Consider the following 18234-nt stretch of genomic DNA (forward strand, 5'->3'; position numbering starts at 1 on the left):
AAGCCATAATAGACTGCTGAATGATATACAAAAGTTTTTGTGGATATTTTATGTTTGTTTTAGAAGGCTGATCTGTTTCAACTATTTAAACTCTTTATTTATTAATATTTAAAAGAATAAACAAGGAGACCAATGGTATTAACCTATCCTTATATGGGTTAAGGAACTGAGTTGGCTGTAGAAACCTACTAACCTTAGGTATATGTATAGTTAGTTTTCTATGTAGTTGGGGCCAAGGAAGTGGTTAGTTAATATATGTACCTCAAACGCCTTAAGTGGATGCCTATTAAAAGGTACAAAAAATATAAATAATACTGTGTATTTTAAAAAATTTTAAATAAACACAAAGAATATATAGGTATATATGTTATAATTTCAAAGTCAACACTAGCACATAAGTTTTACTTATCTAAATACATACTGACATGTCCTATATCAACACATGCACCTACAAAACACATAGCCATGCACATAATCTTGCTTTCTGCCACTTGCAAGAAAGTCAGACTATACAATATAGTACACTGTTTCAACTTAAATCATATTGGCAAATTAATGAGGATGGCAATAAAAAATTCTGATCTAGGAAATCAAAATACAGGAAGATAATTATTCCATAGATTAAAAACACTGAAGACTGATGGGAAGTTAAGGTTTAAATTGTCCCAGTAACCTTGAAAGATACAGAAGAGACAGAATTGGTTGTAAACACTTGGAATACTCTGTTTGGCAATTGGGACTTTCGTAGTCTAGCAATTCAGGTCAGAGACTTAGACCATCGAAGCTTCTGATCAGAGAGGAATGGGGAAGTTGTGGGCAGTTCTCCGCAAGGCAGGGGGTGCTGAAGGAGATCTAGATGCCCATCTGGATGGGAGACGGCGATTTGCTGGTCTGGCAGGTCGGGAAAATCCTTTTCCAGGGGAGGATTTCACTGCCATGGATTCCTAAGACACAAAAGAAGACCTTCACCTCACCATTCAGGCACCAACAATGAGCTTAATATATTATGGATCCCAACTGTAGGATTAATATATTATCATGTTTACAAGTAAGAAAAATTAAAGAAGCTCTTTGTCTAATATTTGTGGTCTGGAATGTTTTAATCAAAACAACTCACTTTGAATATGAATATGGCATTTGCTAATCTTGTGGATCTCGTCGTACTAAGTTTTAATACAACTAATTTCTTCTTAGAACTAACTATGTAAGTTAATCTTATGTTAGAACTCAAAGTTTATGTCAGGTAACATTGATATGATGGAACTAAAATAATCCTTAGTGGAGTGTTAGGATATTTCAGTTTTTAAAAGATAATAATTCATGAAGAATTAATTTGCATCTGGTTATTTTATGTCGTTATTGACACTTCTAGAGATCATAAATGAAAGGGACACAAACCACCAAATGATTTGTCTGATGCTACCTTTTTTTTGTTCACTAAGAACCACTCTTACTATCAATCTTTCAAAAGCTTCAAAATTATCTTTAAAAGACTTTAAAACAGAACTTTGTTCTTTTTTAAAATATTTACTTTTGGCTGTGCTGGGTCTTAATTGGGGCATGTGGGGTCTTTTGTTGCTGAGTGAGCTCTCAAGTTGCCATGTGTGAGGTATCTCTCTAGTTGTGGCGCTTGGGGTTAGTAGCCCCTTGGCATGTGAGGTCTTAGTTCCCGACCAGATATCAGACCCACGTCCCCTGTATTGGAAGGTGGACTCTTAACCACTGGACCATCAGGGGTGTCCCAAATATAAGAACTGCTCTTAAGGATCTACAGTAGAGGACCCTTCTCAAACCTCCCATCATTGCAAAAATGGGAAATATTTAATAACATTTGTTAATGAGAATTTTTGGCTGATTATTGTACACATGCTTCCACTTCCATGTGCTTCCATCTGAAGCCAGAGGACCTTACAGGTATTTATGGGCTCAACTAAACAACAGACATACAAAAGCAGGATAGTTATTTGCACTTTGGGCAAACAGACAAAGCTTCTGATCAACTGGATGTAAACTGATATTTTGTAGGACTTGAAAACCACATAAAAATTTCTCACACCAGAAGGAGGCAACTTGCATCGTTTAAAACTATGCTGCATACACACTGTGCTCTGTAAAACTAGGATTTTCAAAGTGTTGCCTAATTATAACAATATGTCACCTTGTGACTTTTTATAAATTATGTGTATAAGGTACTGATGGATAGCTCTTCATTGTAAATACAGATCTCTTTAACCTCTTTTCTCCCCTCTAAGATTACACTCTTTTGCAAGCACACTGTAATAAAAAAAAAGGTAACAGTTTATTTAAATACCCATTTTGGGGGGACAATTTCCACACAAAGAATTTATACCAATAACAATGACTTTAAATTTTTTATGCTATACTATCATTTTTTTTCATACACTGCCTTTTAGCTCCACAATAAGAGAACTTTATGAGGCACTATTTTAAATGATTTTTTTTTTTAACCAAACTCATATTCACGTGAATAATCCCATGAGGAGGAACACAAATCAAATTCTGGGAATGAGTGAACCAATCATAGCTAATAACAGAAAAATACAAGTTATTTTTAAAAATACTTTCCATATACTTTAAAAAATATAAACACTTTAGTAGGATAAAATTCTATAAATGAACAAACTCCCATTCAGAATATTCTTCAAGAAAGAAACACAACAAATATTTGATCATTTTGTTCTTGAGCCCAGTTTTTACATTATATTTTCTGCTATTTCAGAATTTAAATAAAAGCTGTAATGTGCTAAACCCAGACTTAAAAACTAAACTTTTAAAAGTTTGCACTGAATTACAATCCTAAGGTTTATATTTATTCACAAATGAAGGGTCAAAGAACCAGAAGATGTCAAAACATTTGCCTGTGTTCTATTTATATGAATGGGCAAATGACTGAACTCTGAGCCATTGCTAAATATGGGTGCAGTTCCACCAAAATATGTTAAATTGCTTTCTCACCTCAGTTACCTTTTTCCGATCTGCTCCTTGCTTCACTTGCTGTGCTCCATGCATTGCTGTCTTATGCTCAAGCTCCTGTTCTATTTGGAGCTTTTCTAAATGCTGACCTAATGTGGCTCCACCGCTGACATCAGAACTACATTTGGTCCAGTTGGCCTGGGAGCATCTAGAATTCTCCAATGCAGACCCCGTGGATGTCTCATAGGTTTTCAGCAGCTTTTCCACCACACCATAATTTGATCTGGGGTCTGCTGACCTTGGCCGGCCAGACAAATTACTTGGTCTCCAGTCATGCTCGTGAAGCATATTCCGGTAACTGCTAGGGCTTACGGGCTCCTGGGTTGGTCTGAACTGGCCTGTTGTGGGTTTTTTGGTGGAATTATCAGGCACATTTTCCCTGGGCATAGACATGGGGGCACTGGTTTTCAGAACGTCAGAAACACTGTCACTGTCTGAGACGTTGGCTGTGCACGCAGTCAAGATCTCACAGGGCTGAAGATCTTCAGATGGTTCTGAGCAGCTCTGAATTTGTTGTACAGCATGACAATTTCTATCTGTTCTAAATACGATTCTGTTAAATTCATCAGTCTTTTTTGCCAGCTTTTCATTCCCGGTTGTCTTTTCAAAGCCATAACTGAGACTTCTCAGTGGGCCGCTGCTCTGGGACGCTAAGGAGCTACAGTCATTGCTTATATGAAGATCAGGAGGAGATTGAGCAGGGTGATCTGGAATTACCTTTTCATATTTTGGCTTATTGGGAGTAGAGCAGACTTTCTGAAACCACAGTGTGGAGGGGCTATTTTTTGCACAAACCCCAGTGTTGCACGACCACATGCTAAGTCCAACATTTTCATTATATGAAGGCTTGTTATCTACTTTGGCTTCTGGTGCCAAAGAAGGAAACATGATACCATCATTCAGAGTCTTCCCTTCATTTAGACCCAGCAGAGGCATCTCATCGTGCTTCCAGAGGAAATGAGGGTGGCTGTTCTTTTCACCTCGACCCTCTTGGGCCACCCAGCTGCTTTGGTCTAAACATTCTTTCCAACTTTCGTGGGCTTGTGCACAATATGAGCTGGGAAAATTTCGAGATGTGCTTCTTGGAGGAGGAATTGGTGGGGTTTCACTTCTTTTCAGGTCAGTTGTATCAATTCCATCTTTTTTCTTGGAATTGTTCTGGAAAACATTGGTACAGCTCAGATTTTTTCTGTTTTTCCGTTTCTCATTTTCTAAACTGGTTGAAGGAATGCACTGGCTGTTGTTGATCATGTGATCTCCACGAGGAGTATTCATTACATTTGGTGTTTCCTGGAGAAAAGAATCTGACTTCATCCTAAAAATTATAAAACGTGCTATATTAGTGATGACTTTGTTTATGATAAACTCTTAAAAGACACTAGGCCTAAAACAATGGATTCTGTTATAGGAAAAGGAGTCACAACTTCCTTAAACAATATTTTTATATAAATTTCCTAGTACAAAACTTCAAGTCACTTTTGCTGTAGGATAAAGACCACCACTCAGTGTTGTATTCAAGACTATATACATAGTCTGACCCATGCTGTCTTTTTAACTGTCTCGCATTATTTTCTTCTATTACCTGAAACTTCACCTACACTCAGACTCCACTTTGTGTAGTCTCTTGGGTGTCTCCTACTGGTGTTCCCATTTTCATAGGTTTTCTCTTGCCATTTCCTTACATCAGCTTGGCCTACTGAATTCCTATTCATACTGTCTTCTGAGCTCAATCTCCGCCCCTCAAATTTGAAATAACATTCTAAGAAATTAATGAAATAACATTCTATTTCATTCCAGAAATCTGAATCAAAGCACAGAGGCATGAGAAATACCAAATGGGAGGTGTTATTTGGACAAGAAAGAAAAGTGAGCTTTTTTTTTTTTTTTTTGATGAGTAAAGGACATATTTTTTTTTAAAAAGCTGCAGTAAAAATCATGTGGCTGCTCAAGCTGCAGTGAGTAATTTGGTATAGATGGAATATAAAACAGAGTGGGAAAGGATGATGACAAATAAGAGAGAAACACTAGGTCAAATTGTAATAACTTCGAATTACATATTAAGAATTTTGACCTTTTTTTCTAAAGGCCATGAAGTGACAGTGAGAACTTTATACCAGGGATGGTTTGTAAAAGCAAATTGGAAAGTCAGAATTCTCTGAATTACTGAAATAAAAACCTAAATGTAGCAGTATTGTGGGTTCACAAATTAACATTAATTAATCATATTGATAAATAGAAACCACATTTATACCTATTTAACTTCCATTATGAGATAGCTTATAAAAAAGTGCAGATGAATACCTACTAGGCAAAAGCTAAATGGGAAAAGTGGAAGGCAAAATTATGTATAAAACATGGTTGGGTAAGTCAGATCTGTTGTAAATCAGTACAAAAATTCTCTCTGAGCTTCCAAAGAGATGAAGAAAAATAAGGGTTCATGTTGCTATAGCTTCTAAGAGAAGTATGCTGTCCCACAAGGAGATAAATGGTGATTTTAGAGCAATCCATCACTTAACTTGGGGAGAATCCAATTTATTTTTCAATTTGGCTAAAACTTAGCCTTCGAATTATATAGGTGTTTCTGAACTGAAACAGCATTTTTACAGCACTGTGTAAAAATATATGTGTGTATGTATTTACAGTATGTTGTTCTGAAAATTATGAATGCTTTCATTATATACATAATAAATGTAGAGAAATAAATAATTCAGAATATTTCAGCAGAACATCCTTTATAAAATTAAAACACCACATGGTTAAATTTGACACAGCTTAAAGATGCATTTAACTAGGTTAACCCAGCATACTGTTCCACTGGCCAAATACTCAAAACAAAAAGAATGCCATTGCATACACTTGTTAATTTACTATTTGTTATGGTGAGTGTTAGGGTTTTCCAGGTGACTCAGAGGGAAAGAATCCACCTGCCAATGCAGGAGGCACAGGTTTGATCCCTGGGTCGGGAAGATTCCCTTGAGGAGGGCATGGCAACCCACTCCAGTATTTTTGCCTGGAAAATTCCATGGACAGAGGAACCTGGTGGGCTATACAGTTCCTAGGGTCAAAGACACGACTGAGTGACTGAGCACAATGGCAAGTATAACTAAACTAAACATCAAAAAAAAGTAAAGTACACCTAGTAGTCAAATTATGAAGAAAACCAGAAGATTTACTTTAAGAATTAATGAACACAGAAATGTACCATTTAAGCTTTTATCTCCTAAAATAACAGATTTTAGTAACATTACTAACTCTTGCTAACAAAGTGTTAAATGTGAAAGGTAACTTGGACTCATTAACTTAAAACAATATCCATCTTGGTTTTTCAACATAAAAATCATCATAGATGTACCAGCCTACCTTCTGTGGTTAGACCGCTTTCGAATTTCCTCTTGAAAGTTGCATAATTCTTCACTAACTTTGGCAAGTTCTTCAAGAGCCTTTATACATATAAGCAATAGCACGTTAGCCCTTTGAAATGTAAATATTTCTTTAGAAACAGTCCAAGGCCAATCCCATCTTACTTACTGTGTTGAGGGCGCCAGAGCAGCTCTTGTTCTCTGCCTCAGAAGTCCTCAGGTCAGGCCGGGCCTCACGTTCTTTTTGGTTGTCTCTGACTTCAGAATCCATATACCCTACTTTTGATTTTTTGATTGCTTTTTGTTCCTTGCACACTTGATTTCTTTCCCTGAGTAAACTCTGCTCTGTTTTATCTTTTTTCCCCAGAACGTCCCTGGGATGTATCCCTGTAAATTTACATTGTCCTGAATTGGGGTAATCTGGAGAAGATTCCATTTTATCTCCAACGGCCTTCTCACAATCAAGATCAACGACCTTAGCACGTTCACTCATGTTGATTTTTCTCCGACGCTTTACTTCATGGCAGAGCTATAAGGAAAACAAAGATAAAAATTTTCCCCCAACCCACTTTCTCAATAGTTTTGATCCTAAACACAGTGTTCTGAGTTCTCTCTCTCTCTACGGTGGGTCTTCCCAGGCGGCACTGGTAGTAAAGAACTCACCTGCCATTGCAGGAAATATAAGAGACTTGGGTTTGATCCCTGGGTCGGGAAGATCCCTTGGAGAAGGAAATGGCAACCCACTTTGAGTATTCTTACCTGGAGAATCCCATGGACAGGGGAGCCTGGTGGGCTACAGTCCCTAGGGTCAGACATGACTTAAGCCACTTAGCACGCATGCATACATAGACTGCTCCAGGGCACTAACACTTATGCTTCCAAATCATGCTTCTAAAATCTGGATTAGCTGGAGGAACTTTTGATGAACCATAAAGACTACATGTAGTAGGGCAAAGAAGGTAATTTCTATTTTTCTGAGTAGAAATCAACTCATTCAAAAATGACAGAAACCTGCAATTGTATATAGATGTCATAATGACACAGAAGCACTGTTAACAAAATTGGAAGGACCTCAATCAATTACTGGCTGCTGCTGCTGCTGCCAAGTCACTTCCTTCGTGTCCGACTCTGTGCGACCTCATAGATGGCAGCCCACCAGGCTCCACCGTCCCTGGGATTCTCCAGGCAAGAACACTGGAGTGGGTTGCCATTTCCTTCTCCAATGCATGAAAGTGAAAAGTGAAAGTGAAATCGCTCAGTTGTGTCTGACTCCTAGTGACCCCATGGACTGCAGCCTACCAGGCTCCTCTGTCCATGGGATTTTCCAGGCAAGAGTACTGGAGTGGGGTGCCATTGCCTTCTCCCAATTACTAGCAATGTACTTTAATTTAACTGACGTTAAGGCCATATTTTTAAAATATATGATCCTACTTGTAAGTCAACACTGAACTGTCTAAATGACTGACAATCTCACATAGTAGACTGTAATAATTGTAGTAATCTCACAATCTCTCAGCTCATTCTGTCCCCTAAGTAGTTGTTTCATCATCAAAGGATGTTTCTTTAGGAAGTTATGTGGGTGAGGGGTAGGTAATTCTCAGACTTGGTTTTTTTTTTTTACTTCCAAGGTTATATACATTCAAAAAAAGTTTCTTTCTTTGTCCTAATTAAAACAAATGTGACCCTGTCCTATGTGATACAATTGAACTCTAAGGCTTTGATCATCTATTAGTTTACTAATTGCCCCAAATTAGTTCTTGAGGATTTAGTTTAACCTGCAGGCAATTAGTGACTTTCTCTTCAGGCTTGAGTTCTGGGGAAACCTGTCAAATTCCAAAGACTGCCAGAGAACTATTAAAGCAAATAACTCTACATTTTACAGTCACATCCTATATCTGCATGAGATCTATTAATCAAAGAATATAATAACAGATTTATTGCTACTCAATAATTACCCAAATGTCAGATAGAAGCACTAGAACATATTTAATGCCTGAAAGATATGCACTGCATTTATTGCCCTAGTCATAAATTTGTCATTGGATGAAGTCAGGACAGCATCAAATTGCCATCATGAATCAACTGTTTTGGCTCCTGTAAAATTATCTGTACTGAACTGCTGTGGGCATTATAATTTTGGCCGACCTTGAGGGGTATAATAAGAAGCAACCCTTCAAAGCACCATGCTAAATCTAAGGATGTTCTTGGTGGCACTGTCCTCTTTTAGAGGAGTCATGGGTGAAAACAAAATTGCTTCAATGTAAAAATCAGGGACCAAAGTGCTATTTCTGGGAAATTAGTCTCCGTTTGTTTCCTGAATATTGAGAAATATGCATCTGATAATTTTTTGTTACTTGCTAGAAAGATGGACCTGCTGCATGCATTTTGCAAAGGATCCTTCCTCTTGTCTTCACTTCATCTTTCTCTTCTCATTTAGAAATACTTTAATTAACACAGAATTCTATTTGACATCTTAAATTCTCTTGGGGACTTAGGTGAAGTATGAAAAAACAAAAAACATTATATTATTGATGGGAAACCATTTATTTTGTGTAAGGAAATCTGTTACTTGGTACTTAGCTGTCTTCAATGGGTATCTGATCATTCAAACAAAGGATACAAGCAGGACATATGGCAAAGTGATTAAAAAAAGAAAAATTCCCAGGTGTCTATTAATTCTATTAAGGGTAACTATCTGGATCAGTCTAGGTTTCAAAGATCCAAGTATCTACATCTTCACTTTGTAACAGCAAATGCAATGATTGTGGCTAGTGGCTGAATAAAAAATCATTAGCATCTTAATACCCAATATTGATCCTCTCTCTGATCAGAATACTGATATATTTACTTGGAATCACAGAAGTTATAAGCATGCACTTAAAAATGTTAAACTTTCTTGCATATGACTTAATAAGTTGTGTCTGATCTAAAACACAGAATTCGTGATAAATAAGAAAGAAATACAGTCTCTTCGGGTGGTGCTACTAGTAAAGAACCTGTCTGCCAATGCAGGAGACATAAGAGACACAAGTTTGATCCCTGGGTCGGGAAGATCCCCTGGAGGAGGACACGGCAATGCACTCCAGTATTCTTGCCTGGAGAATCTCATGGACAGAGGAGCCTGGTGGGCTACAGTCCACAGGGTCGCAAGAGTCGGACACGACTGAAGTGACTAGCATGCACACATACACACGCTTGTAGGATCTTACATTTTTTCCAAGTGTAGACTTTTCATTTTAGTTAAAAATATTGTCTTGACTTTCTATAACATGTGAGGACAATTTCCTGTTTTTCCCAATCTTTTCTAAGCCAGCTTTGTAGCCTCTAAGCAGGAAGATATTAAAGGTACATTATTATAGGTACAAATACTGGGAGTGGAAAGCTGAGAGTGGAAAAGCATACATACATACTCTGCTATTTTATATAAGGAACTTGAGAGTATCCATGAATTTTGGTATCCATGGGGGCTCCTGGAGCCATTTCCCATGTCTACTGAGGGACAACTATATTTTCATGACAAGGGGGACACAATGCTAGTCTTCAGGTATTGTAGAGCACCCTCTCTGGGTGGGTAGTCTGAATAAGCACATTATCCAACATATTCTCAGGTATGGTGCTGTACAAAGCAGGCATCATGACATAGATAGCACCACACCTACTATCCAAGATAAAGAAAAAATATTCCAGTCCTTCTGTCAGTATTTTTATGGACTATCGCCTAAGTTTGAGGTATGTTTAATGCCTGTTAATTGACAAAGCTAATATCTTCCATAGATGGAATCTGCAGAGCTGTCAGAATAGTTATTTGACAATAACAAATTTAACCAGAGAGCAGACTATCTTAGCTACCATCTTAAGCTACATGGCTTAAACAATTGGCTGGACTAATCCTGACTCCCTTAATTATTTTGCTTAGATGCTAGAATTATCTGAGACTATTATTAAACGGATCTTCCAAACCTTGAGAAGCCAGTGACCTATGAGTTCAGGTTTCAAACTGGCATTGTAGATTCTGATTTAGCCATCTCCTTTTTGATCCAATAGAACTCTGGGTGGAGGAGTTAACAGAGGAAGCAAAATGCATTTTCCAAACTATAGAAGGACAAGAAGTAAATTCTCCTTTCAAAATGCAATCCTCTACTACATGCCTGACTTCTCAGTTGGATTTTACAAGAATAGTCTAATGGCTATGTGTTAGTCACGACTCTTTGTGACCCCATGGTCTGTCCATGGAATTCTCTAATGGGTTATGGGCTATTCTTTTCTTATTTTTCCTTTTAGCATGCCAATTTGTATTTTATTCATAATCAATTACATGGCTGTTAATAAGAAAAATATTTGCACTATAAACACACAAAGAATTAGCTTTGATTGCCTGTGAATGAAGGCCAAGGAATCTGTTAAAATAACTGCCTTGACAATATGCACAAACCATGTAAGTCAACAGCAGGGATGTTACAAGAAAGCAAGATAAGTATAAATAATTTTCAGTTGGAACAAGCCTGAATATATATCAATGCAGATAATTAAGGAAATATTCAAGGTCCAACAGGCTGAAGGGATAAAACTACTATTTGTATCAGATTCTGGGCATGTCATTTTTCATAAACTCTTTTCTAATAAATATGCCAATAAATGTGGCGCACCTTGCCAAGATAAATATCATGTCCACTGTCATTTTCTTTTTGATATAAGACACTCCTTTTGGTTATTCTGAATTATCGAGTACATAATTTCCTTTAGTAGACATTATTCATACATTATCTTAGAAAAGATCTATTTCAATGCCCAATTGTAATACTCCAAAGGTATGTTCCACTAATTATGGTTTTCTTTTATTTTCACACTGGGCTCGGCATTTGAAAACTCATGCAAAATACATACCTCACTTTTGATACCATCAGCATTTTGGTAAGGAAAGAGTAAATTGACAGATTTTAGAGTTTTCATGCAAAGTTATAAAATAAGTATAGTCTCTACACTACCAATGGGTTAGGCTATGCTATTTTCGGTCTAGTAAATATCACTGAGACATGTATCTTTTAGGTGGAATTGGAAAGTAAAAACAGTTTCCAATACAAAACAAACCAAAAAGGATTTTCATTCTGAGTTTTAAGTTTCCAAAGGATTCAAACAAATCAACACGTACCTCTTCTATCTTCTTCTGCATTATCTTCCATTGACTTTCCCATTCCTTTCTTTCATTGTCAAACTGGTCCAGTAATTCCATTTTCTCTTTGTGCCAGTTAGTCTCTGAGTTCTCCCACCGGTTATGCAGCTCCATGGTAACCGTGTGAGTGTTAGTGAAGGGGTGTTTCTGCTCGTCTCTGCCTTCTCTTAACTGTTTCTTGGAAGCTTGGAGTTGTTTTATTTGAAGCAGTCTCACTTGCCTTTAAAACAAAGCCTAATATAAACATAACAAGAGAGAATTCCAAATCCATGTGCTTTCTGGAAACATTTTATCAGATTGTCAAGAGCCATTGACATAAACAAACCAAAGGAAAATTGGACTCAAAAGAAGAGATGACAAAAATATCTGCTTAAGAAGAGACTAGCACAATCAAAAACAAACAAAAAAAAGTATTGTCCAGGGTTTTTTCCTTCCTCTTTCTGAAACCAGACAGCAAAATTACAGTGGACAGGATGGTTAAATGCATGTGTGAGATATAGGTATTCCTTAAACTAACCATCTAATCTAAAGATAGAATTTTTCATGGATATTTAAGAGTGGAAGTATGAAATTCAACTGGATAGTCACAGCTACACAACTGTGGTAGATTCTTCTGCAGTAGAATTACTCCTTCTGTTCTGATGCAACCAGATTATATAATTTTATGATCTTTCAAGTCCTGAGACGGTGCTGTGCTACAGTCTTCATTTTATACTGAAGAATTAAATCTTGTGGCAAATGTAGTTACTGTATCAATAAGACCCCAATGTTGGCAGTCAGTCTGGGACTGATGGTATCAGCAAGAAACTAAACTAAAGCATGGAAAAATATTGTCATTATTTTATTTCATCAAATAAAATATTAGAGCAGCAAAATTATTCTGAAAACCATGTTAGAATTTATCCATGCTCTTTTTTCCTTCTAATAGACTAGATATCAGAATGTATCTTCTGATTCTGAATTTAGAGTATTGAAGAAAATGTTTTGATCACTTTGCAGGGAAATCTTCGATCATACTAAGCACTGACTGAAATAATTAGATTTCTAGCATTTAGGGCATGTGAACTCAGGATTTTAAGAGGTACTTTAAAATACCTGATTGGTAACTCTTTTATAACTCACCTAAAATTTCTGAGATTTATTTACTTACATTAGAATGGAGGATATCCATAGGGCTATTAAAAAGATTAAATGACATGAATAAAAAGAGATTTGAGAAAGATAAAATTTCCTCTATTTCTTGTTTAAAAAAAAAAAAAAAACCTTGTGCTGACTTCCACTGAAAGTATTTTTGTTAGTAAAGCCAGATACATTTTTAACATGGGTAGAAAAGCATGTTTAAAGTGTTCAAATCTCCATCTAAGATAATCATGCCTATAAGAAGTCTTTAACTCTTCGACTTTTTAGGCCACGACCAAAGTGCCTTAACTTACCAGGTGGCAGATGATGCTACTTTTAAGCTAATTCTCAAGAGTCATAGCTGCCTGGGTGCTGGCATTGTCAAATGAAGCCCAGAAGCCCACAAACCCAGGCAGTAAGCCCCAGTCTGCAGTCATAGAAGAAGGCCGCATATTTCATATCCCAAATATAAACATCAAAGACATTTGATTTTTTTGTCAGGCTGTCCTGAACATGTATATCATGTGCTAAACTGTGCCAAACATACACTTTTGAGCTGCAATCTATTAATGAATTATAATAGACTAATAAGGGTCAAAGAATATCAGTACTATATGCAGGGCTCCACCCTCAAAAAACACCCTAATAATGTTAGGAGCTATATGGTTATTCTTCTCTCAAAAAATTTGTTACAGATACTTCGATCATTCTTACCCACTTCTTTGGCACTCTACTGTGACTAATTCAGCCAAGAAAAAGAAGTAATTTCAGATTTAGCCATTAAAAACACTACCATGTCTCATTTTATCCACTTTTTCTAATCTCATTTTCCATCCTCTCTGTCCCCCTTCCCTCCTTTTGCCACCCTCCAGTCCTATGAGACAGTGACCAGAGGTACGTACCACAGCAAATGCAAGTTGCCCCAAAATAAATGTGTCAATGAAGACATAACATAATGAAGACAGTAAAGAATACACAGAATTTTGTGTCTTAGTGAATCTGTTACTGATTTTGATTACCTATTTAATCTTCTAGGTTCATTTAATAACTATTCACAGGAAATGAAGAGAGTGCTAATTTTCAGAGAATACAGACTGTTTTACTATAAGTAATTAATTATGAGCTAAAACTATGTTGCAGACCACTCCAGTGTTCTTGCCTGGAGAATCCCAGGGACGGGGAAGCTTTGTGGGCTGCCGTCTATGGGGCTGCACAGAGTTGGACACGACCGAAGTGACTTAGCAGCAGCAGCAGCTATTTAACATTAAAATTTCTTAGGAAGAGTGGAATGGTTTAAGATATCAAGAGAAAATCGCAAATTTAACCAAGCAAGTGATATAAAGAGAACAGACTAATTTCAAGCTATGAGAAAACAGGTGCTATGATAGTCCATGTTTCATTCCGTCTTTAAACACTAAATGTACAGAAATCATCATAAACTATCTCCTACAATTATGTAGCAAATGACTTCAATTTTTCTTTTCATTTCAAACTTTTCTTCAATCACTTTCAAATCAGGGTTAAAGGGCAACAGACCCTGTTCTTTTCTACCTACCTGAAGAACATCATCCAGGAAAACCTTCAATCAGGCTTGCTCCTGGTAACAGGACTACACATGAACATTACCATGTTCCTGAAGCAGACAGAACCCTGCACTTAATTGCAAAGAGCCAAACTCATCACTTAATATGGAGAAGGACCAATCTAGAGAGCTTGTCCTTTCCAAGACTAGAGCCACATCTAGTGCCACAAAACCCAATGGTTATGGATCAAAAACAAGCCTTTGAGAGAAAATTCCTATAGGGCAATGTTTGTGTCAATTTCTGTGGGTTTATTGTACTTTCCACTGTCTATGTCTTGCCATAAATGTCAAATATAATAGAGCTGAATATATTGCATTCTCCTCCAAAAATAAAGCGGGGTCCAAAGCGTTTTGTGAGGATTAAATATGCAAGTAAGAGAATGCTTAATTCAAGCACCTAACACTGTTTCGGATCATACTGGCTGCTCAATAAAGGGCTGGTTTCTTCCTCTGTCTTGTCTTCCTCTCTCCTGTCTCCCTCTCTCTTTAATTGGTCTTCCCCTGCACCCTTCTTTCTTTAATCTATCCTCCTCTAGATAAAACTAAAATTTTGATGTAATTAGAAAATTCATAGAAGCAAGTGTAATTGTGTGAACTCATATTTATAATGGTTTTCCTCTGCCTTCAGTGTTTTTCAAGTATTTTAAGAACACAAGGCAAGTTGAAGATTTAGGAATTTTTTTATTGTTAAGAAAAATCTGAGTAGACAAATCTTACATAAAACTGTTCTTGTTATAATTCTCCCGAAGTGTTAAAAAAAAATCCCACTAAGTTGGGCAATTTTGTAGGGACACAACGTCTTTGCCAACAAAGGTCTGTCTGGTCAAGGCTATGGTTTTTCCAGTAGTCATGTATGGATGTGAGAGTTGGACTGTAAAGAAAGCTGAGCACTGAAAAATTGATGCTTTTGAACTGTGGTGTTGGAGAAGACTCTTGAGAGTCCCTTGGACTGCAAGGAGATCCAACCAGTCCATCCTAAAGGAGATCGATCAGTCCTGGGTGTTCATTGGAAGGACTGATGCTGAGGCTGAAACTCCAATACTTTGGCCACCTCATGCGAAGAGCTGACTCATTGGAAAAGACCCTGATGCTGGGAGGGATTGGGGGCAGGAGGAGAAGGGGACGACAGAGGATGAGATGGCTGGATGGCATCACCAACTTGATGGGCATGAGTTTGAGTAAACTCCGGGAGTTGGTGATGGACAGGGAGGCCTGGCGTGCTGCGATTCATGGGGTCGCAAAGAGTCAGACACGACTGAGCGACTGAACTGAACTGAACTGAATGTCTTGAAATGAAAAGTTATGGGGTAAAATGGCTCAGCTGATTCAAAAACTAAATTTCAGTGCTTTCTGCGGAGGCCAATATAAAAGTTCTCTTTGTTCCTAGCTGTCAATCTTTTTCACCCACAGATACTGGTATCTCCGTGGGAGAGAAGGAAGAATTTCTGCTATCTACACCACTCCCCAGGTCTCCTTGACTCTCCATTTCACTTCACTCTCTCCAGAGTTTCATTGAGAATAAAAATGTGTAAGAGCACATGTAAAGAGACAGAGGGAGTTGCATTACTCAGTCATGCACACATTCTTCCCCCAACAATTCTAAGTGAGCATTACATAATCCATTTTAGCCCACTTCTCCCTCCCCAGGCCGGAAGCCAGATTTGTAAAAGAGTTGTGAGTGGGTTGCATAAGTATGGTGATGAGAGGAAAATAAGTTCTGCTAACCTTCCGGCCCTACTAGGAAGCCAAATTTAAGAGCAACACAGGAATTTCACAACAAATCACTTCCATTCCCCGTGGTAGCCTCACGTGGGTCATGGTAACACTTCTTCATCTGAGGGATGCTCCACTCCTAACTACACCTTCATCATTACCACTTCAACCTTCATCTTCCCCACTAAAAACTGGATTTTAGCCAAACAAATAAAACAATGTTAGGAGAACAGACTCAATGGCAACTTCTCCCTTTGGAGAGTTTTGTTCAGAGTTTGTTTCCTATTCTCTGATTTACTTTCCCTAAACATGCTACTTTTCATATCATGGAAACGTTTTCATTTGTAGAAGGTTACACATTCCAATAGGAATGCCACACACAGTAGGTACTGTCAACCTCACAATTCCTAGAACAACCGTTTGCCTTGGAGATGCTTTGCTTCCTCTTAACTTTGAGGAATCAGGAATTCCCTTGTCTATACCCATCAAAATTATGCACCATTTGCTTCCAGGATTCTCCAGCCCTTTCTCCAGGCTATTAGGAATCACTTGCAACATTTCAACTGATTAACAGACCTTATTCCTCCCTTAGTGTTCACTGGCAAAGGCATCTTTCCAAAGAAAACCATGACTTGATTCTGTTACAAGGCAAAAGGGAATTTTTAAAACAGGCCACTTCAACATGTTCTTTATCTTCCAATAGAGTCAAAGGGATATTACCACATGCAATTCTGAAAAATCAATTTTGCCTTTTCATTATCTTCATGTTCTCTCTTCAGTTATATATTCAAACTAGAAAATATCCAACCTATAGGCACACTGATTTTACTTAACTGATAAAAGCTTTGAAAAATACATTTGGCTTGGATAAACAAATGCCTAAACTTAACCAGCTTAAACAGTAGAAGACGTAGATTACGGTTCCCTCCTAACTGCAGATGAACCCATTATAAATGTTATGCACTTCAACTCAAATTACAGAAACATTGCTCATGCAGTGAGCAAACCATCATCTCGGATGAAACCACACTGATTTATTTTTCACTGCCATTTTCAAATGCCAACAATTTCAAAGACTGTGAACTTTACTCAGCAAATGTTAAAAAGTCTTCATCCTAATGAAACTAGTTTTCAAATAAATAAATTTAGTGAAATCCTACAGCAGAGAAAGCGGTCTTCAAAGGTCTGAGAAGCAGTGTTTGAAAAACCGTCTCTCAGAGCTGATGGCACCATCAGTCCAGAGTCAGGAAATCCACTCACGGCAGCTGAATCCTTTCTTCCCCGGGAGTCAGTAAAATCCGTTACGCACCCCGCCCCACTGTTTTGAAGCCTAGGCACTGATGCTAAATCAAGCAGATGTTGAAATCACCCTCTACTTAAACGGTATCCACAGCTTTAAACAAGTCAGCAGCAGCCCCTCTCTATATTTTGCCACGATTACTCACTTGCTTTCAAACTGCCAGAAAACAAACATACCTTTTTGCACTGGGGAGAAATCCTACGGAGGTCCAACCACCGGTCAACCTAGCAATGGGAGGACAGCTGGTTGTTTTAGAGTGAAAAGTCTTTGAAGTCTTGGAGCAGTGAATCTTGCTTCTTTGCATGAAATAGGAATGTAAAATCAGTCCAACCATTCAACAGAGAGGTACTGACAAGTCCCTTTGAAACCTCGACCACTTTCACAAATCCAAAAGCTGCCCAGCCTAGTGTCACAGCAGCAGCTGAGACTACTGTGACGTCAGCTTCTCAGAGGCGGCCTTCAAGTCACCTCTTCCAACCAGAGTTCTGTAACTTTAGAGCAGCTCCTACTCTGGGTAAACAACTCCAGGTCCAGGACATTTTTAACTTTTCTAAGGGAGCCCAGTATTTCTAAACTTGCCAAAAGAGCTGGTGTTAATATCACACAATGACAATGGCCAATTTTAGATTTCACTTATTTGGAAAAGTTAACTCCTTGTTTACAGGCAAGAATCATCTTGCCTGCCTCTCTCTTCCCCCCTTTCAGAACTGCACTTTTTGGTGCCTTTGGAAGCTGGTGTGCCACCTAAGTGTGGCAGATTTCATATATCTATAAAATCTCAAAAGATTTGTGAAGATGTGTCAAACTTCTGTCTTGAAATAAGGTAGAAATGACATACAAGGACCAACTTCCTTGTTCTTTGTGATTCACTGGTAGCTTGCTGCCTATATCTATAGGGATGGTGATGTCTTTCTGCTAGAGGAAATTAGATACCATGGGAAAGGACGATATTTATTGCGGGAAGGAAAAAAAAAAACAACAATGAGATACTTGTTTT

General features: G+C 37.8%; 1 protein-coding gene across 3 annotated transcripts in view; it reads right to left on the reverse strand.

Annotated features, from left to right (window-relative positions):
- Window positions 1–305: 305 nt before the first annotated feature.
- KIAA0408 (KIAA0408 ortholog) overlaps window positions 306–18234 on the reverse strand; it is a 28517-nt gene continuing 10588 nt past the window's right edge. Inside the window, exons 1-6 of one of the 3 annotated variants that reach the window (XM_043439361.1) lie at window positions 17414–17663; window positions 11503–11743; window positions 6523–6882; window positions 6355–6434; window positions 2977–4309; window positions 306–944 (exon numbers count right to left, since the gene is read on the reverse strand). In XM_043439361.1, coding sequence (XP_043295296.1) covers window positions 792–944; window positions 2977–4309; window positions 6355–6434; window positions 6523–6882; window positions 11503–11743; window positions 17414–17571 — 2325 coding nt within the window. In that variant the 5' untranslated portion in view covers window positions 17572–17663 and the 3' untranslated portion in view covers window positions 306–791. Of the gene's footprint in view, window positions 945–2976; window positions 4310–6354; window positions 6435–6522; window positions 6883–11502; window positions 11758–17413; window positions 17664–18234 lie in introns of those variants that run through there. The other 2 variants (XM_043439362.1, XM_043439363.1) reach the window with 2 other exon arrangements.

This window comes from Cervus canadensis, chromosome 20 (assembly GCF_019320065.1).
Source record: "Cervus canadensis isolate Bull #8, Minnesota chromosome 20, ASM1932006v1, whole genome shotgun sequence".
Taxonomy (NCBI): domain Eukaryota; kingdom Metazoa; phylum Chordata; class Mammalia; order Artiodactyla; family Cervidae; genus Cervus; species Cervus canadensis.